At 41.2% G+C, this 26559-nt stretch overlaps 1 protein-coding gene across 1 annotated transcript in view; it reads left to right on the forward strand.

The window, feature by feature from the left end:
* HTR1E (5-hydroxytryptamine receptor 1E) overlaps positions 1-24839 on the forward strand; it is a 58765-nt gene extending 33926 nt beyond the window's left edge. The window contains exon 2 of the mRNA XM_061626257.1: positions 23578-24839. Coding sequence (XP_061482241.1) covers positions 23751-24839 — 1089 coding nt within the window. The 5' untranslated portion in view covers positions 23578-23750. The remainder of the gene's footprint in view (positions 1-23577) is intronic.
* The last annotated feature ends 1720 nt before the right edge of the window (positions 24840-26559 follow it).

The following is a 26559-nucleotide window of genomic DNA, read 5'->3' on the forward strand; positions in this document are numbered from 1 at the left end:
GTTAGCTGCCTTAGTTGCCTTTTTAAGCCTCTCTGTTGTTCTGGCATTGTTCACAAAAAATGAGTCCAATCACTGTGAAAATCTTATGTATAATCTGTGACAGCAGTTACATAGATGAAGTTTGTATTCATGGGAACTCTACTTATTTTCACTCATGATTTAGATAATTTTTGTCTATATTTCACCCTGTGCTAAAAGAGGTTGTTCCAAGAGTCTGCCTCCTTAATATTATTTGATGTTCAGGGGCTATAACTCAGTGATAGAATCCACATCTAAGCATGGAGCCAAAGGAGGGAAGAGCCCTGGGTTCCTGCTGGGAGGAAGGGTGGGATAAAAATTAATTAAATAATAAATAAATAAATAAATAAAATAAATAAGAGCAAACTCAGAACCAAAATCTTCATGTCAACAAGGTTCTTATGATAACCATTTGGAGTGGGAACAGGCTGCTCATAGTTCAAAAACAGGCCTTGGGTGCTCTCAGGAAGTAGCCTGGTGAGCCAGCCTTCCTGGAAGTGGCTGTTAATGCAGCCAGAAGTTGTTGACCTTACAGCAGGTGTAGGGAATCTTTGGCCCTTCAGATGTTGAACTACAACTCCAGCAAGCATGGCTAATGGCCAAGGCTGGTGGGAGTTGTAGTTCAGCAACATCTGGAAGGCCAATGTTCCTCACACCTGCCTTACAGGATGGGGTCTCAGCCTTCTGAGGCCTAGTTGGAATCTGCTGGTTTCTTGTCACTTCTGCTGTGGCAGCTCATGGAAGACCCAGCTGATACCATGAGCCCCAAAGCAGATGTTCCTGCTGTTCTTCCTCACAGACATTTGGTCCTGAAAGGCTCCATGAGGAGTGAGTAGGGCTGCCCAGCACAGTAGGTGAAAGCAATTGTGAGTTGTCTGCTGCTGCTGCTTCTCAGGAGAAAACAGCTGGCATGCATGTGTTAACTCAGAGATGGGGAAACTGGTGTCCTCCAGTTATCGTTGGACTACAATTCCCATCATCCCCAATCATTACCATGCTGGCTGATGGTAGTTGGAGTTGAACAACAGCTATAGGGCCACAGGCTCCTCATCTTGAAATGGTATACAAGGTTAGGGTTCACATACGAAAGCATTTCACTCAAATATACCTAAGCCTGCTTCTTTGAATACTGTCATATATCCATTTGGGTTCCACTTTCAGGTATGAAATGCATTTGCTAGAGGACTAGGACTTAGCGGCAAAACAACTGCTCTGTGAGACACTCTGGTCTGAATTGTATTGTATCTAGCCAAAGGAGCCCAAATGTTATGAAAGTCTATTGTTTTTGTTTTTGCATGAAACTCTGGGCCACTGATTTTGAAATGTGTGGAGAACCAAGGCTGATAGTATAGGATAGCAGTAGCCAATGTGGTGCACTGCAGATGTTGTCAGACTAGAACTCCTATCAGCCCCAGCGAGCACAGCCAATGATCAGGAATGATGCGAGTTGTAGTCCAACAACATCTGGAGGGCACCATGTTGACTACTGCTGGTATAAGATAAGAAAACCATTGAGTTAACTCAGTAAGGCCACTTCTTAAACCCCCAGTTAGGCTTAGTTGTTTCATGTCATCTTTTAACAGTTTACTTCCCATTTATTTTCATACTTACTGTGCAGCCCTTCAGAATGTCTTTTGCTGACAGTGAAAGAAAATAGATTTAACAACTAAAAGTCTGGATGGTTTGCAAGTCAGAATAGACAGGTGCAGAGAGGAGCCCTTCTAAGAATATCTTTCCACACCTGGCTGATTCGCAGAAGTCCTCTGAGGCACTGGAGTGGCAAAGCACACTCATGGTGCGAAAGAACCTTCCTTTTCTTCACTTTCTCTCTCAGGTAATACAAAGATGGCCTTGTTTTCGCCTCCATACTGAAAACCCTTTTTAAATGCTTAAAAGATTAATGAAAGCAAGGCAGCAATCCAATCCAGGAAAACAACTCATTCCGTTTTTTACATTCATTCAGAACAGATGTGCCGACTCACAGGAAAAAAGAAGACTCCCTTTTATAAAATGTTTATTTATTTATTGGATTTATATACCACCTTTTTGCCAAGGCGGTTTACAATTTTACAGTTCTCCCCACAACTCGAAAGGCTTGTTCTCCAGGCTGCAGCACTGGATTCACCTGGGAGTAACATCCCACTGAACTGAATGGAGCTTACTTCTGAGTAGACAGGTGTAGGATTGCATTATACCTTGGACTATTTTGATTTCCTACTACCCTCATTTAATGCAAATGGCATTAAGATAAAATACAAAACTTAAATTTCACATTAAACTGCTCTCTCTCCTCCAATTCACACTTTAATCACTTCTTACAGCCACCAAAAGCTAAGGGCCCATCCATACGACTGTATAATCTGTAATGTAATTGCTTTGTGTCCTCATTAATTCACCTTCGTCCATATGACATTGAAGGCTATTACAGATTTTCACGTTAACAAATCCACATTAGAAATAACCCCGAAAAAGTTTCCTAAACCGATATCAGTTGCATTAACTGCCATGGGCTTGGAGCAAAGCTGCAGACTTTCCTGCAATAGGTGGTACATAGGCATTCCTCGTCATATGCCAAGCCCCTTCTGCTGCCCCCCATCCTCTGTCTACACCTCCTCCTCCTTTCTTACAGTTCATTCCTGCTTCTGGCAATGAACTGAGGTACTTCCTCCTTCTGGCTTCTGCAACTGTATCACATTGGGGTGTTTTGTTTTTTTTAAAAAAAACCCTACTATTTTGTGATCAAACATAAAATCAAACGTTTAATGAATAATATTTCCACAAAAGCTATTTTGTGATATTACACAAACAATTCATTGAAAACACAGAGTTTAGAGAAGGTTTTTAACTGAGCTTCTTGGGGCTGATAGGGAAAAGGGAAGGGGAGAGGAGCAAGCTCTAGTACTTTAATGTGGCATTGATCTTGCAGCCCAGCCTGCAGCAGGCAAAGCCTCTCTTTTCCTGCCCAAAACAGCTGATGGGAATGGAAGGGGGAGCTAGAAATCAGGGAACGAGAGGAAGGGGATATCAGCTTCTCTCCCGCCAGGCAGCCAGATCTCTCTCTCTCTCTCTCTCTCTCTCTCTCTCTCTCTCTCTCTCTCTCTCTCTCTCTCTCTCTCTCTCTCTCTCTCTCCCCCCCCCTCTCTGTGTGTGTATGTGTGCACACACTATAAATTGTGTTCTTTTGTAAGTTGTCCAAGCCTGAAACTGTATAAACTGGGTCCTGCCTTTGCTAACTTGAAAATAAATAAATGACAATCTCTTGCTTTCTCGCATGGTGGCTGGTGGAGGATCTAATACCATTTGGGAGGAGGAGGAGGCATGAAGAGGAGATTTGGTGGATGCACTGGGCAGAAGGAAAGCCCTTTAAAAATGGTAACAGCAGGAGATAGTGGGAAACAATCTAACACAGAACGGAATTTGCATCTCAGTTCAACAAATTCAATGGAATTGGAAGTAACCATCCTTAGTGTGCACTATCTTACATGTAACAATCCAGATGTTTATTTTGCTTGCACTTGGGGGGACATTAACATTGCCCTTTTGCACATCCACAAACCTCTGCATGTGTGGGAATTTTAAAAAAGATATATATTTCTGCGCTCTTCTGAAAAAGAGTGCAAAAACCTAATGACTGTTATGGACCAATCACTGAAAAGGAGTGGACTCAGGAGAGCAGCCATTGAGTGGACTCAGGAGAGCAGCCGATGAGGTGCGCCTGGCGCCTACACTTTTATCTTTTAGGCGCCAGGTTAAAACCTTTTTATTCTCCCAGGCATTTTAACCTATTTGTGTTTTTAATCTATCTTGGTTATTTACTTGTTTAATACTGTATATTTTACTGTTTTTGTGATTTTATTGTATTTTATCCATGTTGTGCACCGCCCTGAGAGCCCTTGGGCTGTGGGCGGTATATAAATCGAACAAAATAAATAATAAATAAATAAATAAATAAAAAGCAAAAAGAAAAGAAAAAAAGCCCGCATGTATGGATGCTTGATAATTGGGTTTTCACAATAATGCGACCACAAACAGGATATGTATGGATCTCAAGGCCACCAGTTGAATATGGAAAACGCAGATTTTACGGTTAGGTATGGATGGGCCCTAAGTGAAGAATAGTTCTCCAAATCCACCCACCCTTAAAAAAAAAAAAGCCTGGTTGATTTAAACATTATGCTATAGAGGTAAGAAAAGGAAGGGGGGGAGGTGAACACCTCTTTTTTAAAAAAAAATAAAGTTCAATGGGACAATTCCAAGGGAGTGGCCATAACGCAGTGCTGGAGCACCTGTTTTGCATGCAGAAGCTTTCAGGTTCAATCCCTGGCATGCCCAGGTGGGCATGTCCCTTTCTGAAACCCTGGAGAAATGCTGCCAATCAGCGCAGACAGTACTGAGCTGGTTGGCCCAATGGTCCGACTCAGTGTATGGCAAATTCCTATGTTCCGAGATAAGTGGGTGCAGAATTGCTGCCTTGGAGTATTGATTACAGTGCTCATCTCTCTTTGAATCGCATCTCAGGAGTGATCTTACTGGATGATCTTGGGCAAACTTAACCTCTCAGACCTTCATCTGCAGGAATACATGAACACAGTAATACCTCAGTTAACGAAGCAGATGTGTTCCAAGACATTACTTCTGTAATAGGAAGTTTTGTACCAGGGGAAGGAATAACATGGAAAAAATAGGGAGAGGTTCCTGCACCACAAAAAAGGAGAGCAGTTCAACACATGTCAGCAAACCTTTTTTTCCAAAACTAACAATACACATGTCTGAAATGAAACAACCAGGTCAGGTAAGCATTGCATACAGATCACTTAAAGGCTTTGTACACTCAAGCAGGCAGGCAAGGGGTAGTCACCACCACCACCACCCTGTGATTGCGCTCTCTCTCTCTCTCTCTCACTCTCTCTCTCTCTCTCTCTCTCTGTCTCTCTCTCTCTCTCTCTGCCACCCTCCCCTACACTTGAGCAGACATGTTTGCAGTAAACAGTTCTTCCAGGGCACCCAAAGCACTATTTACTGCAGAGGTGTTTGCGCCACCTGGTAAGGAGCACCATTCCAGCCATACATGAGAGAGCTGCCTGCAGCAGTCACAGTCCAGCAGACAAGGAGCCACATTCTAACTATATCAGTGTGTGCCCACACACCACACGCACATGGCTTAGGACCACAATACCTGATGGAACGCCTCTCCCGACATGAACCCACCCGTACACTACACTCAACATCCAAGGCCCTCCTCCGGGTACCTACTCCAAGGGAAGCTTGGAGGATGGCAACAAGGGAGAGGGCCTTCTCAGTGGTGGCCCCCAAATTATGGAATGATCTATCTGATGAGGTGCGTTTGGCGCCAACACTGTTATCTTTTTAGCGCCAACACTTATCTTTTTAGCGCCAACACTTATCTTTTTAGCGCCAGGTCAAGACTTTCCTCTTCTCCCAGGCATTTTAGCATGTGTTTTTAAATTGTTTTAAAAATATTTTAAATTGTGTTTTTAAATTGTTTTTTGTGTTTTAAAATTTGTATATTTGTTTTTAATTGCTGTAAACTGCCCAGAGAGCTTTGGCTATGGGGTGGTGGTAAGTAAGTAAGTAAGTAAGTAAGTAAGTAAATAAATAAATAAATAAATAAGACTTTGTTAAAAGAAGCTTCTTTCCTGAAGGATTAAGTAACTGAGGTATTACCGTAATATTAGTTGTGTAAATGAGAAATGACTTGAGCACTTTGCAATACAGTGTTTACATATGTATCCTCAGAAGTAAGTCCTATTAGGTTCCATGGGACTTACTCCCTGGTAAGTGTACATAGGCTGCAGCCTAAGAAACACAAGCCTGAATTTCTCTTTAGCATGTGAAATTAATGCATGGTTCTTTGGATTCGGCCTCAAGTGATGAAATATCCCTGGGCTGGGGGTAGCCAGAGTTAGTTGTGTTCTTCTGTCAACTATAGCAAATCCTGCTTCTGTATGTATTTATCTGAAGTATTTATAGAATTAAATCAAGATGGCATACAAAATACAGTTATAATAAAATCAGCAAAAACATCAGTTAAAACATCAATAAATGCTGGTTGGTTAAAATAAAATTTCATATTACAAAGGCCTGTCTAAACAATACAATTCTCAGAAGACATCTGAAAGAAGGCAGGAACAGTTCCTGCTGAACCTCTACTGGAAGGGAGGTCCACAGGGCAGGGCTTGCCGTATTGAAGGCTCAGTCCCTAGTGAAGGCCAATCAAACCTCAGGGGTGTAGGGAGCCATCAGAAGTGCTCCATCAGAAGTTCTCAGTGAGCAAATAAGACCAAGTGTAGTAATAAAAATGAAGCAAGGCCACTAGGCATTTCTGGCCAGTGAATCTAGAATGGTTTTCTAGAAAGCTTTTCCAGCCATACTCAGGCTGTGTACACATGTAGTCTTTGAAATACATAAGGGTTGTTTTTTCACAGTGCGCATTTGTACACAGCAGTTTGCAGTTGAACACACCTTCATGCAATAGCATAATCTAAAGCAGCATCTACCAACAGTGTTGTCTGTACACACAGGTGGGTGTATTTTCAAATTTCTCACCATTAGTGTTTCCACAGACTTTTTTTTAAAAACCGCAGTCTTTTGAAAGAGAAGTGGTGCAAACTGATGTGTTGATATACTGATATCCAGGGCTATATATCCGCATAGCCGTATACAGAGACGGCTGAGTTTCTGTACTCCTTCCTATTTTGCCGATTATTTATTTATTTATTTATTACCTTTCTCGCAGTAGGGAGAAATAAAACATTGACATATTGAAGGAACTGGCTGAAGAACTCTCAGAACCACTGTCTATTATCTTTGCAAAATCATGGCAGACTGATGAAGTGCCAGACGACTGGAGGAGAGCTAATGTTGTCCCTATCTTCAAAAAGGGCAAAAAGGAGGAACCGGGGAACTACAGACCAGTTAGCCTAACATCAATCCCTGGAAAAACACTGGAGCAGATTATAAAGCAGTCAATCTGTAAGCACCTTGAAAACCATGCAGTTACTAGGAGCCAACATGGATTTATGAAGAACAAATACTGCCAAACTAAACTTATCTCATTTTTTGATCAGGTAACCTCCCTTGTACACTGTGGGAATGCTCTGGACATAATATATCTCGACTTCAGCAAAGCTTGTGACAAAATGCCCCATGATATTCTGATTAGCAAGCTAGCTAAATGTGGGCTGGATGGAACAACTATCAGGTGGATCCACAGGTGGATCCAGAATCGTACTCAAAGAGTGCTTATCAATGGTTCCTTCTCAAACTGGGCGGAAGTAACAAGTGGGATACCACAGGGCTCAGTCCTGGGCCCAGTGTTCTTTAACATTTTTATTAACGGCTTGGATGAGGAGGTACAGAGCATGCTTATCAAATTTGCAGATGATACAAAATTGAGGGGCATAGCTAATACCATGGAAGACAGAAACAAAATTCAAAGAGACCTTGATAGGCTGGAGCATTGGGCTGAAAACAACATAATGAAATTCAACGGGGATAAATGCAAAGTTCTACACTTAGGAAAAAGAAACCAAATGCACAGTTATAAGATGGGGGATACTTGGCTCAGTAATACGACCTGTGAGAAGGATCTTGGAATTGTCGTTGATCACAAGCTGAATATGAGCCAACAGTGTGATGTGGCTGCAAAAAAGGCAAATGCTATATTAGACTGCATTAACAGAAGTATAGTTTCAAAACCGCATGAAGTATTAGTTCACCTCTATTCAGCATTGGTTAGGCCTCATCTTGAATACTGCGTCCAGTTCTGGTCTCCGCACTTCAAGAAGGATGCAGAGAAACTGGAACAGGTTCAGAGGAGGGCAACAAGGATGATCAGGGGACTAGAAACAAAGCCCGATGAGGAGAGACTGAAAGAACTGGGCATGTTTAGCCTGGAGAAGAGAAGACTGAGGAGAGATATGATAGCACTTTTCAAGTACATGAAAGGTTGTCACCCAGAGGAGGGCCGGGATCTCTTCTCTATCGTCCCAGAGTGCAGGGCATGGAATAATGGGCTCAAGTTTCACGAAGCCAGATTTCGATTGGACATCAGGAAAAACTTCTTAACTGTTAGAGCCATATGACGATGGAACCAATTAACTAGAAAGATAGTGGGCTCTCCGACACTGGAGGCATTCAAGAGGCAGCTGGACAGCCATCTGTTGGGAATGCTTTGATTTGGATTCCTGTATTGAGCAGGGGGTTGGACTTGATGGCCTTATAGGCCCCTTCCAACTCTACTATTCTATGATTCTATGATGGGAGGGAGTGGCCCAGCCCTGCAACATCAGTAGTCTGCCCTCCTTGGAAAAAAAAAGACCTGAGAAAACGCTCTCTGTGTATACCTGTATGCAGCAAGCACTTAAGAAGTGCATTCTCGACACAAACAGATTTAAACATTCCAGCAGAATGTGCTTTGGATTGATGACGAGTGTGGGACAGGGACAACATGGGGACCACATTGTGTGTACAGCCTCCCAATGAGGCACTTGCATCAAGCACTGAATGCACATTATCATGCAGTGTGTACATGCCCTCAGGGGAAAAAACAGTCCTTGGGAACTTGGTCAGTGGGAGAACTCCAGTCTTATTATGAGGCCAGAGTGTGAGGTTTCATTTCAAAGCATTATGTTCTTGTGACATTTCACAGTTCCTGGAGAGATGTGATTCACCAACCCCCACAAGCCCAATGTGCAGTATGTATCCAGCACTAATAACTTGCTTTTCCTTAGGGTACAGAATAACTAACCTACTAGCAACCTACTCTTTTGTGTCTTTTAAATAATGAGAAAATGGGCTGTGAAAAGGGACTCACTCAACTCCTACGTTCTAGTAGAAGACATTGAGCATGTCTAAGAATTTCAGATAAGGGGGGGTCCAAATGTGCAGAAGAGGACTGGAGTGATGTGGCATAATGAGGAAGATTCTTGAATTCAAGACAGTAGTTGTGGCACTTGTCAAAAAATAAATAGACAACTACTTGATACTTTATTGATACTGTTGAATTTTTTTATTATGTTCTGAACTGTTTTTATTATATTGTTTTATTCTTGCTATGGAAGCTGCTTTGAGATCACCTGGTGATGAAAAACGGCATACAAATATACTAAATAAATAATAATAAATAAATAAACTACTGTAACGATTACTTGTCTGGAAGAACATCTGAACAGATAAGGTTTGTTGGGTGTTATCCCTGTAATAAAGAGAACATTACTTTTAATACTAATGCTAATGTGTATGATATTTACTTCACTCAATAAAGTCAAACACTGAGTGGAATTCATATATAAACTGCGGTGAGCTCCATGGAGCAAATTATAAGGAAATAATTAAATTCCTATATTCAGTAAAGTAATCACAATGTAGTAGGTTCCCTCCTCCCCAAATCTGAAGGAACAGCATTTACTGACTCCTGCCCTCACATTGTTGCATGGAAGCCCACTGGAGCTCTGAAGGATTGCACCTCGATGCCCTCAAGAATTCATAGGCTGTGTATAGATGACAGTTTAAAGTGGATTCAATGCATCCCATGGGTGCATGTTTTTCATGTTGCCCACATGATGTTGTGTCCACACGATGAAATACCAGCCCATACTACTTTCCTCACTTTAGTTCAGATTTTCCCAATCAGTAGATAGTAAGGTAAGGCCAAAAAATCGCACCTAAAATCGCATGTTACTCAATTGTGGACGTACTGAAGCGGATTCTGTGGGTGGTTTTTTTTTTTTAACATGTGTGGTGATGTTTTGCTGGGTTTATCACACACACCCTGCTTCCATTGGCAAGGCACTTCTTGGTGGGATGCTGGCAGGAGTGGGCAAGACACACACCTTTGTGGGGGGTTTTAACCTTCAGTTTTGAGCAAATCTGGTACATCAGAAAACTTGTATCTCAAAACTTTTGCCACACACACAGGTAAACAAATACCTGCACACATGCCCACAATGAACATCAGGTTTCTGGGACTCAGGGAGGTTGAGGAAGTACTAATTGAGGGAAAGGGACAACAGCACACAGTGTCAGTATATCCTATCAAACACTATCTGGAGAGGAAACACTGACATAGAGTTCAGTTGAATATGTACATGTGTGAACGAATGTGCAGAAAAGCACACAGAGGAAAATCAGACCTTCGCGACCCACATACACATGAACACTCTGATGTGTACACAGCCATAGTCCCAGCCTATCCAGTTCCCTTTCCTTTTAAGGAAAAAACAGGTAGGAGAAACAAGCTTCCAGTCTTTCAACGGGGCATTTATAATAATTTTATAAGGAAAATATATTGGATGGGCAAAGTAAGGGATCAATGGGCCTGAATTGTTCATTCTGGCCACTAGTAAATGCTGCCCATTTGGATGAAAAAAAGCCAAAGGCACCATCCAGCCCAAATTGAGCATTTTTATGTCCCACCACTGATTTCAATGGTGCTTAACTCTCAATGGCTTACAGGCTAAATCCTAAACCTACTTATCTGGGAATCAGTTCCAGGTAATCTCCATGGAATTTGCTTCTGATCAGAGATGTGTAGAATTGCATGGCTAAATGTTCAGCTCTGGCTGGATCATGTCCAATGGAACCACAGTTCACTCTGATAGACATTTAATTCATCCCAATTCCCAGTCCTCCTCAACTGTACAGTCTCTGCCCTCGCACAGAGGGGAGCTCAATGGCTGTAAGTCATTCGGGACATGTTTATTCTTTCTTTTTTGCTTCCTTCAATTTAACACAGACACATACAATGTTTAGTTCAGCCTCCAAACTGAAGGAGTACGTAAACTGATATTTGGGAACTATACGGTTGACAAAGCAGAGCCTATAGCTTTGAAGATTAACTGCTTCCAGAGCAATTTCTTATAGTAGCAAGTTGCTTTGTACCATAAAGATCATGCCAGTGATTTATTTGCTGGTTTGCACCATATTAAAAGAATGATGCATGGTGTTTAACTAGCTAAAGGTGTTTATGGCTAAAGGTTGCATTCAATCTGCTTTTCAAAATTTAAGCTCTTCTAGGAAAAGTGCCTGTACAGAGCGTACCTTCCTACTGAGGAGCCTGCTGTGTGATCTGTGCTGGCTGTGGGCTCTTTTGTACTGAAACTTGTCACAACAGAAATGGGAAGAAAAAGGGATACTCTTCCTTTTCCCTCTCTTCCCCCTCCCTTTGATCTTCTATTTGAACTCAGTTTGAATCTATTTAAGCAGCAATCTTGTAAACACACTTACCTGGTAGTGTCCGACTTAATGCAGTGAGGATTACTTCTGAGGAGACTCATATAAGATTGCATTGAGGTGTAGTTTGAAAACTTGGTTCTTTCAGCATAACTTTGGCCTAGCCAGCTGATGATGTGTTATTACCCCCCTGAGATATCTTCTGTTTCCTATGTTTCCGTTTCGTGTGTGTTTTTGTATTTGTATCTTTATATGTTGACATATACCACCTTGGGTGCTTTAGAAGATAGGAGAAACATAGGAAGTCGCCTCATGCCAGCTCAGGACATTGGTCCATCTAGCTCATTATTGTCTACAATGACTGGCAGTGGCTCTCCAGGCTTTCAGATAGGACATACTCCCAGACAGCGGTGGCTGGTGCCCATTGGGACTGGTAAGGTGGAAGTCAGGGAGGCCAACAGTAGGTGGAACCAGAGCCAATGGCAGTCAGAGTCTTCCCCTAAGTGATTGTAAGTGAGAAGGCAGGTAGATGGGGACTGGCTGAGGAGGGTACACTGAGGTTGGTGGGGCAGTGCCCCATTTGACCTAATGGACCAGCCTCCACTGTTCCTAGCCCTACCTGGAGACACCATAGATTGAACCTGGGACCTTCTGCAGGCGCTCTACTGCTGAGGTTTCCCTAATGAATAAACTGGAAAGACGGGACATAAATATCTTAACAAACTAACAAATATGGCTGTTGTGACTATCTTGGTTTTGTTATATACAGAACAAATCTGTATAACAAATAATATTACAGAGAAAACCTCGGTTATATAGTGTGGGGAACAAATTTTATTCACAAGCTAGCTGCAGTGTGCTTTCATTCATCTTTCTGCATTAATGGCTCGCACAACACACATTTGTCTCTTTGCATTTGATTGTTGCTCACTGTTACGAAACAGCCAAGGAATCAGGAGTCTCCTGATAAATGTAGGACATTTATTGTAACAGCTGAAAGGTTTCTGTTCTTTCCACTGATTATTAACTAGGAAAAACGTTCTTTCCGTGAGGTAACATAAATGAGGGTACTCTTTTCGTTGTTCTTTCATATCATACCTTTGCTATCTGATCACTATAATATTGCTAAATTATGCATGCCACAGACCTAAACAGTAGCATCGGTGGATTCAGGAATCTGCCTTATAGAGCATTACTTACTTGTTTCCATAGGCGGCTTAATTATATATAGTCAACCGCATATCAGATTTCAATACTGAACCCTTTTAGACATAGGTATGTTGCCTTTTCTGGTCAAGTGCATCTCCAAATATTCTTCCACCCATCCTGATAGGGTCTGGGCAGAGATGGACTTGCATCTAGCAAGGTGAGGCGTGTTCTGCATCAGCATGCCCATGCATTCTACTTCAGTGCTCGGTGGGGCAAAGCTTAGGAGGCTACATAAAGCCATTCCAGCCCAACCCTGTGGGGATTTTTGGACAGCTAGTAACATCAGGAAGGAAAGCACATAACTAGAGCATTGCCAATTTTTGTAGAGGATCACCCAGAACAACAGGCCTGATAGGGATCACTGGGTGCTGCTATTATACAAATGTCTATTGATCATGAGGGAAGGGTTTTGTTAAAGAGGCCTTTATATTGTGCATCTTCACAGGGGCTTTTTATATGGATCAGAGACACTTATTCAGGACATCTAATCTTTGTAAGCCACATGGACTATGCCTCAGTTGTTGCTGCTGGCACAAAAAAGGTCAGGTGTTGATGCTGGGTCTCCCATGTTAACTTATATCACAACTACAAGTGCACATGAGTGACAAGAAGGGGATTATATCTTTGGAAGGGACAGTACTTCAGTATAGAGCACGTGCTTTGAAGTTCCAGCTTCAATCCCTAATATCTCCAGTTAGAAGGATCAGATGGGAAGGTGATGGGAGTGATCTTTGCCTGGTAACCTTAAGGGCTCTTGCCTGTCACAGTAACTGAACTAAATGGTAAAGTAGTCTCATCTTGTATAAGGCAGGTTTTTGCGTTCCTTCTTCAGGGAGGAGCTTTTCCTTTGAGTTCCAGTTTGGCAGTAATATACTAAATCAGGCATAAAGAAGAGGATCCTATGCTGATGTGGCTTTAGGGACCAATCTGAAGCACTCATTCAAAACAGAGGTTTTGTAATACTAGGCTGACTTTGTAACGTTCACAGTTGGTACTGATATCATACTAGTCCGGAATTTGCCCTGATCCAAATATCATCAGTAAAAGGTATCTGCTGCTCATGAGAATAAAACAACAACAGGTTGATTGAATTCAGTATACTGTTTCTAATAGCAGCCAGCTAGATGCCTAAGTGAACAAATGAAGCTGCCTTAACCTGAGCTGGTTTAGTGGTCCACCTATTGACTGCTCCAGGGGTGAGGATCCTCTCTGGCCTGTGGGTATGGCCCACAGTCAGGTTTCAGTAAGCCTCTAGGCCACCTTGTGCACATCAGCTTTTCAGTGGAAAGCAGTTGAGAGGGGTATGATGTTGTAGAAAGTGTTCAAAAGCTGCTGATGAAAGAAGAGATGGAAATATCTCAGCAGCGAGGCAAACTTGTGTTCCTTGCAAATACACAAAAAGTTATCCATGCATTTTTTTTCATTGCATGCATACAGTTTTTGGGGTGCACTTGCATTATGAAATTTGAGGTTTCATATAGCTGTAAAGTCCAGCTTAAAGTTCAGCTGTGCATTGACATTATTTGCCTTCTGATTTGATTACTGAGTTCTTATTGCCTTTCGCACAGTCAGGATAGATAAAGGGTGCTGGAGAGCTTTTTTTAAAAAAACTGTAAAAAAAGGTCTATGGAGAAAATGGAAAGTGAAACTTGAGCAGAATTACTAATAAATAAATGTATGCATCGATTTCCATGGGGAAAAGTGGGGGGGGGAGATGTAATGGTGTGTAGGTATGGCCCTACCCAGTCCTAGAATGTGGCCCTTGATAGCTTTCCACAAGGGTCATGCAGAACCTTGGCCGCAAAATGGTTCCTCAGGCCTTGTCTGCTCTATCAGTGGCTCTCCATGGTCTCAAGCAGAGATCTTTGTTGGGGAGGGAGATAGAAAGAGGATTCCTGGAAGCATATTGCCCCAGCCAACCCTCAGCTTATCAGATGACGGTGCCAGTGTTTCCCCTCCCCATTCTCTTCCTGAGCCTTTAGACAGCTCATGACAATTTCTGTCTCATAATTTCACATTCTGGTGCAACAGGCAAGGTTTTAGTTCATGAATCAAGCTGCCTTGATTGTTTGGTGTTTTCGAAAGATGAAATAAAGTATTAGAAATTCAATAAAGAGGAAAAGCAGAAGCCAAAAGAAAATAGCGCCTTTTAACAGAAGAGTAATAACCAAGATGTAAATATTAACTCTGATGAAAAGCAGAATGGACCTGGGGCCCTTTAACTATGATTAGCTCCAGCTAGCATTATTTTGTCCACAGCTGAATAAGTCAGATTTCCTGGTTCATGTACATATTTGTGCTTGTGATGTCTCTAAAAGCAGCAATATAAGACATGAAGTAAAAAATGCATAGTATGAGGTGACCACCATATTTAAATGTTGTTGTGTGAAATGGCTAGAAGTATTTTTGAACTTTAGAGCAGATCAGATAGTCAGATACTTTTTTAAAGTTTCTGGATTACATTTAACACAACTACAGGCATATTTACAGAAGTCAAATTCAGAATTTGAAGTAAGTACTTTGTAAGCTGTCTGAGCAGACAGCATCTCACATCTGGGTGTGTGTACAGTGCATGCTACACAGCTGGTATTCAGCAAATGTCAAATGGCTAATATGTTACAAACAGTGGTACCTTTTACTCTGCCCAAATGGCACATAGAAGTGTTATCACTCTTGTGTGTGAAGAAGATAAGAGGGGATGGGAGACACGTTTGCAGTCCTACGCCATTTGGATGAATAGATGTAGTAAACACACAATCATGGGGTAATTGGGTATGGCCAATTACCTCAGCATTTCATGCAGCAATTCCTTATAACCTTGTTATCTTTTTGACTCACTTGCCCTCCATATACATCACAAAAATCAGTCCCAGATTATCCCTCCATGACCCTGAACAAGAGCCAACTTGGAGCATGTAAATGCATACTTTAACCCATGTATATTAGTTCAATTGCCAGGTGTTGCACAGATGTGTGCCAAGGTCTGTCTTATTATTAAATCATGTCCAACTTGAAACCCAAGCTGGACTACACATGTGCCTCAGAGGTGAGAATGCAGTGGCAGGATTCTGGGGGACTAGAGTGTCCCACTTCAGACGCACATGAAGAAGTAATATTTTGAATGCTTCCCTACATAAAAAGTAAAGTAGCCCAGCAGACAGAAGGCTGGGCTAGAGCCTGTTATGACAGTATTCTCCTAGCAGGGAATGTTTTTTATATAGGGGGGAGCATTTATGGTTATATTACTCATCTGCAGTTGAAAGTGGTGCAGTTCATTCTAACTCTCCTCTGGATTCTAGTATTTCATTCCCACCATATATTCAATAAATTGTTGTTATCTCTTTATTTATTTATTGCCAAATACCAGAAAAAGGTCTCAAATCCTCCAGCCCACAGCATCAACAAGATCACCATAAAATATCTAACCAGTAAATAACTACCAGTAGCCAGACTAAGTCAAATGGCTGGGAGAAATGGCTTAACTTTACTTGGCACAGAAAGGTGACAATGTTGGCACCGGGCAGACATCCTTGGAGAGCACATTCCATAAACAATAAGCCACTGCTGAAAAGGCCTTCTTTCTAGTACCCACCCTCTGCACTTCTGCCAGAGGAGTCATGCAAATGTAAGTTATCAAAGCAAGGGATTTATCAATGGAGGCTGGTGGCTGCAATGTCAATCGGGCAATTAATCCTCTCCAGGTTTTAGTCCTGACTTTCTGGGAGCTGTCCAAGATGCTGACTAAACCCCAGAGTAGATTCACTGTCCCACTGACATAGGAGCTACCAGCCTCCATTTCATGTAAATATAGGGTATACTATTTAATTCCTGAAAGTTACCATCCTCAGCAATAGCTTTTATTTGGCAGATGCTCCATGATTGTGTCTAATACTTCACCTGCATATTAACTATCTGTACCAGCTGTCTTGCCAAATTTCATTTCACTTTTTAGTCCTCCACTGGCTCCAAATACTCTGTGCATGTATCCTGTATACATGTGCTTCCCTGCTTCAAAATAGTATGCTCGCATTTCTCCCCCCCCCCCAGGCTGAATTGCACCAGCACATCTTTATAACCTCCAACATATTTTGTGCAGTGCACTGAAAGGCTAGAGGGAATGGGGGACCTTTAAATGAATCATGATTTCCAGGATCTGTGTTCTAAAGCAAAGGCTTTTAGTCTTGCTAGTAGACAGTATTAGAAATGTGTCTGGTTGCAAATTCATCCTACAAAAGTGACACAAAAAGGTCCACCAGTGAAAAACTATGGGCAGGGCATTGGCCAGGCAAGGTCAAACTGTGATATTTAGCTAAGATAGAGAGGAGAAACGTATTAAAAATAAGCATACAAAGCCCAGTTTTGCAGAACCTCTCAATGATCTCTATAGAGTCCCCTCATAAACTTCCCCATTCATTTAAGTGGAGAAGAGTGTATGTATATGCAAAGTGATGGAGGCATGGAGATGATTCCCCCATTGATATGTGTGGAAGGTCATCTGTGCATAAGAACTCGTGTGTGTGTGTGTGTGTGTGTGTGTGTGTGTGAGTGTGTGTGTAATAGAACTCACAGAGGTTTAAATCAGAGTATTTAAATAATTACAATACTACTGGTTTTGATAGCCTCAAGTAATGATGCTAAAGTTGGTTCTGTAGTGGTTAAGGTGTTGCACTATGACCTGGGAGACCAGGGTTCGAATCCCCACATAGCCATGAAGTTCACTGGGTGACTTTGGGCCAGTCACTGCCTCTCAGCCTCATGAAAACCCTATTCACAGGGTCGCCATAAATTGGAATCGACTTGAAGGCAGTACATTTACATTTTAAAACAGCCTTTATTGCATCCTTCTCATGCAGTTGTCCTTAATTTTATTCAAGATATGGGTCACTGTGTTTAGATTTTAAACAAATGGATAGCAGAAAGATTTTAGTCATGAGATTTAAATAGCATGATAGACAGAGAATGGGAAATGAATAAGTGAAATATAGATTGAATCTGAGAGGCATAGACAATTAAAGAACTTGAGTAATTCCATGTTAAAACGGGAACATGTTGCAAGATCAAGCACTTCAGGACCTTGGAGAGCAACTCAGAACAGAATTTGGAACAGCCTTTTCCAATCTGATGATCTCTAGATTTTTGAACTACAACTCCCATCATCCCTAGCCCAGTACGGTCAATGGTCAGGGATGATGTAGTTCAACAGCATCTGGAGGGCATCCAATCAAGGAAGACTGATTTGAACAACAGAACAACTGCATATTACATTAGATATGTCTTCAAATGCTTGTTGCTTTTTAAACACAAATTGCAAGTATGGAGGCCCTATTGTTGTTGTTGTTCTTGTTTGATTTATATCCTGCCCTTCCTCCCAGCAGGAGCCCAGTTCAGACTGGAAGTTCCTGATTTGGGTTGGTTGAGGGCGGTGCAACACTTATTCAAGTGAACGGGAGTTTTTTCCCATGCAAATTGAAGGTAAGGGGACCCAGTCCTGATGGGACCATAGTGGGGTATAAATGATTAAGTCCCACCCTGCCACCCCCACTAGACTCCCAATCTGGATTGGGTCCCTACACCAGCAATGTGTTTTTTTAAAAAGACCCTGTATTTAAAACAACAGCAACATAGCTCATGTAATGTGATTTCATCTTAAAAATCCAGAATTGCATGCTTAAATTAAATGCTTAGAAAAGTGGGCATATAGGTAATACATTCATCTTGTCTAGATTATCTTGTCATCCATATTAGCCAGCCAGATGGAATGGTTCATCTGTACCAATTACCTACAATACAGAGACAGAATGATGTGTGACCATCACCTTATCCAGTTTTCTTATTCCAGATCTCAATAATGTTCAATGTGTAAAATGTTCAGTGCTAGGAAGGTTTCCTCTGACCTGGAAACCTTGTCCCATAACTCCAGATACATGAGTGTTGTTCTAACAACTCACTGGTAATGGAAAAGCATTCTACACCTATTCAAAGGCATGATCCCATTCTGTCAAAGTATAAATTCAGAAAAAACACTCACAGTGAATGCATGATTTTGGAGACTGAAGTTCCACCTTCTTAAACAGATTTCTGCAGCCTAACACTGGTGAGTCACAGCAGAAATTAAGCGGTGATGCCAATTCTCCCTACTATTCTTCCTGTGGAAAATGGCATTAAGTTTATTTATCAGATTATGTTCCTATGGGTGGGAATTAACCCCTAGGAAGTATTCTCTTCTAGATTCCAGTATATTGTTGCAAAATACAAAACAGAGTTCTAGAAAATCTGCCAGCAGGAAAGGCATATTGCCTTTCTTTAGCTAGAACTATTCATTAAACTACATTAATATTCCATTTACTGTTTGAGTTCTTATATTGAAAAAAGAAATCCAGCACTTTCCGGTTTATGGGTGGGTAAACTAAAAGCAACTCTCTGCTTTAAGATCTGACCCTCTACATGTTTCAAATGACCCACTCTTCCTCGAGAGCAATTTATCCTTTTTATGATCTTCTATAAAAAGTGCTATTTCCTAAAGACAGTACTTCTCTGGAGGAAAAGCAGAACCATGCCAAACTGCTCAACTTCAATGCATCTCAAAAAGGCTTCTTTTTTTCCCAATAGTATGCTCCATGGGGACTTGTTGAGGTTTGCCTCTCAGTTTTACTTTGAATACTTGTGGTGTGGAACCTTTCTTTTGGAGACTATCTGAATCCACAACCTATAGGAATATAGTGTCAGAACTCAAGGGTACTCTGACTTCATCACCTGGGAATTGCAGGGTGGAAATTTACGCCATGCATTACCATTATCCAGCTCTGACCAAAGGAAGGAACTGCAGGTCTGCCTGACCAGCAATGCACTCTCTTACCAGCAATAGGCCAGAGCACGTCGGGTGATACTTTCTGACCTCATGGTGCTTTTTTGGCCTTCTGCCTTGCCTTGCTTTGCTTCATGTCTGCCTCATCCAAACTATACTGTTGTGCCAAGCCCAATAAAGTAATTATTTCCTTCACAGAACAAAAAGGAACTACAATACTTTGACATCATTATGTAAACACAACGCACTAAACGTCAGGATCTCAAGGATGTTGGTTATAATTTTATGCAGGAGAGCTCAATGCTTTGATCTAAAGAATCGTATTGCCTAGTCCCTCTGTCTCAAAGACTGTGCCTCAGTGTTCGGGATTCACTCATTTTTTATTCAGTTTGCCACTTCTTAATAGCTTAACAGGATGTTGATTTTAACACTTCCTAAAATCAACATCCTTAACCCAGGTATGAATTCAAGATGGGCTTACATGACCATTTTTAACATGGCAAAATCAACTCACACACAGAGAGAGCAAGAGCAGTTTTGGCATGTTGAATGGATTGTGGGATTGAATTGCACTTACAGTGTTTTGGAATATATTCAAATTGACCAAGACATGGGAACTTGTAATCTGAGTATTGACATATCTGGTAACACTAGAACAAAAAACCATTGGAAAAGTCAATTGAGGATGATTTTACCACATCCTATGAATTGGCCACTACAGGATAGGTAAATATCAACAAGTTGCTTTCTCCTGCCTCAAAATCACTTCTGTTAAATGGAAACAGTGTTGGAGAAAAGGATGACAGGTGCCTGAACTGTACATGCTATACTAATATCAAATAATCAGTGAAATATTTTTCTGAATCAGTATGTGACAAGTAAAATCATGTGGTTATGAAATCCCTACTATTTTTGAATGATCTTTCTTCTCTGAATGTCTACTGACCCCCCCCTTTTATACTCCCAAGGTGTACTGTCTAGAATAGTATAAACCATGCTCTCCATGGCTTGCCTTTCAATTTCCTTATGGCCTAACAGTTTCCTATATTTTAGGCTATAAAGAAGGTGAAAAATGAAATGTGCGTTTACAAGCTCCAGCTTGCTTTGCAACCCATGACCAATCTACTGCTGCGTAAGGCCTTTGTAAACCATTTATCCAACAAGAGGGAAGAAGCGGCCCATTAAGAATGTTGCTGGAACATGACCCCTACAGTGCTATGTTCCTCAAGAGCCAAAAATTGAGGCTGCTAAAACCTGTTTTAGGCCCCAAAGTATACTCAGTTCAACAGCAGTGAGACTGCTGTCAAAAGAGCAAACTATAGTTTTCTGCTAGAGAAAGTGCATCATTCCATAAGTGAATGCACTTATCAAAGTGGATGAGTGCAACACTGATAGTTGATTACAGCCCTTCTGGGCACACCATTCTCAAATGGATCTTTGTGCCTTTTAAAACAGGAATAGCCAACATGATGCCCTCTAGATGATGTGGACTACAACTCCCATCATCCTCAACCAACATGGCCAATTGTCAGGGATGATGGGAGTTGTAGTCCTCAAATCTAGAGACTACCATGTTGAATTGAATTGAATTCAATTCAATTCAACCATGTTGACTAATAGGTTTGCTTCTGTGTTGGAATTACAGCAAATGCGCCATTACCCACTTTCCTTTCCTCTGCTGCTTTAGGGTTCCACATGTGGCACTCACGACATGGGGCAGAGGAAGAAGACACCTAACCAAAATGCTGGTGTTAGACTGAAAGGAGTTGCAGTTGCCACTTTTTGCCATCATGTGGTGTAAAAAGCAAGAGAGTTCATTCTGGGGCACAAGGCTGATCTATAGACCCAAGAAAGTGATCATCTCATGGGATGATCTACATGCAAGGAGCATGCCATCATCATCGTCATCGTCATTAGACTTGTTAGTCACTTGTTACCCAAAAGTCTCCAAATGACTTAGAACACTTTCTTGTTAAATTGTTTTGTTTATGTTTGCCGCTCTCAACTCCTTCAGGAGGAGGGGGGAATATAAATTCAAGAAATACTAATAATAATACTGATAATGCATGTAAAAACATAGATACATTATACCATAAAAAAAGAACAACAACACCACCCATAAGAGCCACAGAAAACTCTGGCAGCACACTAATAGCAAAACAACATAATCTCAGTCTATCAAAAGCCTGAGGAGAAAAATAAATCTCTTCCTGGTGCCGAAAAGATTTCAGTGAAGGTGCCAGGCTGACCTCGCTGGGGAGAGCATTCCACGGATGGGGAGCCACATAACTGAATCCTGGGCAGGATTTTGTAATGAGGGACAGAACACAGATGCCGCTTTCTGTTGTCATGTAACCCGTATTTTATTTTTTATTATGGAAGTCTACAGTTGGGACCTCCTGACTGCAGTCTAATACAATCTATGACAGCTGTAGCCAGCATGGTGCCCTCCATATATTTTGAGCTACAACTCCCATCATTCCTAACTATTGGCCATGCCAGCTAGCTGGGGCTTATGGGAACTATAATCTATAACATCTGGAGGGCATCACACTGGCAACCTCTGATCTAAGACAAAGCTCAGAATCAAGTTGCCTAAACATCTTATTACAAATTATCATTCCTAGCCTTGTACCAATAGTAAGTGAAGGAATAGTTCTGAATATACTATGAAAGCTTTAGGGCTTGTTAGTGAACTCTCACTCCAGTGGTCTGTGTTCAACAAGAAAAAACAGCAAACTAAAGGGCAAAAAGCATATGGCTGTCTCCTGCAAAGACATACTCAGTGGGATATGTGTCATATTAGCAATAATTAGCACGCTGCATAAGCTCCTGAAGACACTAATGAACTGTGTATATAAAAAGTAATTTTTGAGGGGAAAATCTTTAAGCTTTGCTTGAAAGCAGCTTATTATAAAACATGTATTTTTAAAGTACTGTGTCTAGATTGTTCAAAAGACTGACACCTGAATGTGAAAACATGCTATGAAAAGCATTAGCTTAAGTAAGGTTTTTCTAAAACAATTTACTTCTTTAAGACGCCAGTTGAAGTAAAAGGATTAATTTACTTGCAAAACTTGTGTTGCAGTGAAGGATGAGGTTCAGAGTTGACTCTGGTATGAACGTATTAAACATAATGTAGCTACAAAGACCAGTTTGGGCATAATAGCATCTGTACAGTATGAATACATAATTGCACAGTACAGTAATTGCACTGTACAGTATGAGTACATAAATACATAATTGCATCTGTACAGTATGAGTCTCATCACACTCATGATATGTGGGAAAATGTGCCAAGCACAGGGCTTGCAAAGCACTTTGTGCAACGCTTTCCGAACACCTGATAACCAGCTGTTTGTCAGGTGTTTGGGAAGCACTGCCCAAAGCACTTTGCAAGCCCTGTGCACAGTGCTTCCCAAGCACAGGTTGGCAAAGCTGGTATCTGCAGTGATCGGTTCATGATTGAACTCTCTGCAAGAAACTTGGTCACACAGCCGATCCAGCTGATGGGCAGTGTCTTCAGCCATGCTTTCTGTAGGGGTCAGCTTTGCAATCAAGTTCCCCATGAGGAACTCTGTCGTGCAGCCAATCCAGCCATGTCTCCACTTGCCCGCACTTCATGTCACATATGACTTGTGAGCCAAACTGGGATCCGTGCCAGGCCAAATTTGTCCTGCAGGTCAGAGGTTCTCTACCCCTGCTATAGACCCTGCTATGCAGTATCGCCATCAGTTATGTGCTCACATGGATCAGGCAGAGATTATTATGTCATTATTATTATGACATTATTATTATGTTATTATTATGTCATGGATCAGGCAGAAATTATTATGGCACAAGAGCCATGCACATCAAAGCTAATCTGAAACAGCACTGATGTGCAGAAACAACCTAAAGTTCCTCGGATTGACTAAATTATCAAAAGGTTTCCCAATTATTACTAACTTCTTTTGAAACTCTGCTAAAGGTTCTTCATCATGTAAGGTTTATTCTGCCTTTTCTGTTGTGATGCCCCAGTTGTGAAATGTGTTTCTTGCAGGGTCCCACCTGACTACATCTCTCTTTAATTTTAGATGCCTAAGCAATTCTTCCTGTTCCACCGAGCCTTTCTGCTGGGTCAGTGATGATTGTTTTATTATTTAGGCTATTAGTGCACTCTATTTTCTGAACTGTTTTTATTTAAACTAGTTGCAAATATTGGGTTTTGAAATATCTTCACTTTTTAAACATTTCCTTCATATTTATAACTTGGGTGTTTTTTAATTTTTAAAAGGAAAGTAATTAATAATGTTTTGAAAATAAATAAAACTGGAAGATCTGCCACTAACTGGCATACTTTCATCTTCCAGGAGCAAGCAGCAAACAGGAGTGAAACATGCCTAGATCTAGAAAAAATGGGATATAAAGATTTTATATTTCAACTCTGAAATATCCTTGGTGATCTTCTGGAATGGAAGAACTTTGACACTGGGCACTATCAACACTAAAGAAGACACCAATCAATTTGTGTAGGCCAGAGAAGATGAATCACACAAACTTCACTCCAGAAGCCAATGTGGCTGTCAGTTCGAAAACTGTCACTGAAAACATGCTTATTACCCTGACTCTGTCCATAATTACAACCTTGACAATGCTGCTCAACTCTTCTGTCATTTCGGCAATCTGCACGACAAAGAAGCTCCACCAACCTGCAAACTACTTAATATGCTCACTGGCTGTTACAGACTTGCTTGTTGCTGTTTTGGTCATGCCGTTGAGTATTGCGTACATAGTGATGGAAAGATGGACTTTGGGATACTTCCTCTGTGAGATATGGCTGAGCATAGACATGACCTGTTGCACATGCTCAATTCTGCATCTTTGCGTCATTGCACTGGATAGATACTGGGCAATTACAGATGCGATTGAATACGCCAGGAAGAGAACCGCAAAAAGAGCTGGAGTTATGATCTGCACTGTGTGGACAATTTCCACCTTCATTTCCATGCCTCCTTTGTTTTGGAGAAACCACCACAGTAACACCAATTCCAGCGAGTGTCAGATTCAACACAACCATGTAATTTATACCATTTACTCCACGTTTGGGGCATTTTATATCCCTTTGACCCTCATACTGATTGTCTATTACAGAATTTTTCATGCTGCAAAGAGTCTTTACCAAAAACGTGGGTCGAGCCGACATCTCAGCAGCAGGAGCACTGACAGCCAAAACTCTTTTGCAAGTTGTAAGCTCACTCAAACGTTCTGTGTCTCAGACTTCCCCACATCTGACCCAACCATGGAATTTGATAGGATGCATGCTTCAGTGAAGACCTTCGACAACGATCTGGATCTAGTTGGAGACCGTCAACAGATTTCCAGTGTACGGGAGCGGAAGGCTGCTCGCATTCTTGGCCTCATTTTAGGTGCATTCATTTTGTCTTGGCTGCCATTTTTTATTAAGGAGCTGATTGTGGGCCTTCAGCTTACCACCGTATCTTCAGAAGTGGCTCATTTTCTGACATGGCTTGGTTATGTGAATTCCCTTATCAATCCTCTCTTGTATACTAGTTTTAATGAAGATTTTAAACTTGCTTTTAAAAAACTCATTAAATGTTGGGAACACTCTTAAAAATCATCCTGGACAGTTAGAATGTGACTTACTGGCCTTAAATATGAGGGAAATAACTGAACCTGGCAACCTGTTTCAGATTTTTTGTTAGTTTGTTTGGGGTTTATTTGCTCATGCAAAGGGCTTTGCTTTGCTTGTCTTTTTAACTTCATTTCTCTTTAGCCTGTAAATCTATCCTGCTGTTTTCTACCTCTCTGTATCATGAGCATATGAGTTTCTATACTATGCATTTCAAATAAATTTTGTTACACAGGCACTCTCTCTCTCTCTCTCTCTCTCTCTCTCTCTCTGACAGCACATGCAAAATAAAGAGCCCAGTTCAAAAGTTGTGTTGATGCCACTTCTACCCCCTTCCTCCCCTCTAGCTGCCTGTCAAGCATGCTCACCCTTCAGCACGGTAGCTATTATTTACAATAGAGGAGTTGGTACACCCTTCCTGTATGCTGATCCATCCTCCATTCTCCTTCACAATGGCCTAGCCTAAAAACTACTCTCATCCAGATCTGGTGGATCTCCCTGCACTGCCTCTCCTGGTAAATACTGGCTGACATGTTGTGGCGTGTGTACCTATACACGTGCATGCACACGCACAGACACACACACACACATCAGGAGCCAAAGAGGGGAAAAGGATGAACGGAGAAGGCTCCATTGAGCTCTGTGATGATCTTCTCCTACAGGCACAAATGTGCCTATGAGAGATCATACTCTACACTTCAAACAAAAAATCTAGATAAATAGACCATAAATACATATTACGACTACATAAGGCTGGGTGTTTTTTTAACATGTAGAAATGTATTTTGTGGTAATTACAGCAGACTTTAAAACCCCCAGTCATGGGAATTATAGAACAGAAGTTTGAGGATAGCAGTAGTAAGTTCCCATTTCTGTTTTGTAATTGCCATTACTTGGGTTTTCAAAGTCTTCTGGTAATGACATTTTCCCTGTAGAACCACATTTCTCTTACAGAATGAATGAGCTGCTATGCTGTATTAAAAGGCCATGAGTGATCATTATGAGATATGCTATGCAGGTTCAAAAATTGTGCTAATTGTTCTTTACAGCTGTTTCCACATCTGTGCTGAAAGCTTTACCAATTACTATGTAAACTGTAATATTCAGTCACAACATAATCTTTGATCTCTCTGTCTCTGGCATTGCTACCTCCTTTCAAATTGTTAATTAGCATCGGGCCTAAGGCTGTACATAATTAAACAAAGAAGTTGTTTATTCTTTGCCAGATGGCTTGAGATTACCCGATTAAAATATCCATGAAGCACAAAGCCCACATTTTCTAAAAAGCATGACAACAATGAATGAAGACACGTTTCTTCCTGACTGTTCCAATCCAAACCAGTGATGAAAATTAACAGTGCAAAGTGCTGTTCAGGTATAACCTCTAAGAGTCTTATCAGATCTTCAGGTAAAAGAGTGCCACTACCACATTTAGCAAGTCCTGATTCAAAGGTAATAATAGTGTAACATCTACTTTGAACATAATGGAGTGGAGAGTAGTCTTGCAGCTGGAGGAATAGTTGTGTTGCTAACCTTACAAGGCTGCATGATGTGTACCTTGGTATAGGAGTCTTCACAAGACTCATAAAAGAGGTCAAACTGAAGAGGACCCAAACTAGAATCACTGGGTTGTATTCAACTAAGTCCTAAGTTAGTCGTGTCAATTTACTTCAGTAGGTCTACTCTGAGTAGGACTAGTGTT

Source organism: Rhineura floridana, chromosome 4 (genome assembly GCF_030035675.1).
Source record: "Rhineura floridana isolate rRhiFlo1 chromosome 4, rRhiFlo1.hap2, whole genome shotgun sequence".
Taxonomy (NCBI): domain Eukaryota; kingdom Metazoa; phylum Chordata; class Lepidosauria; order Squamata; family Rhineuridae; genus Rhineura; species Rhineura floridana.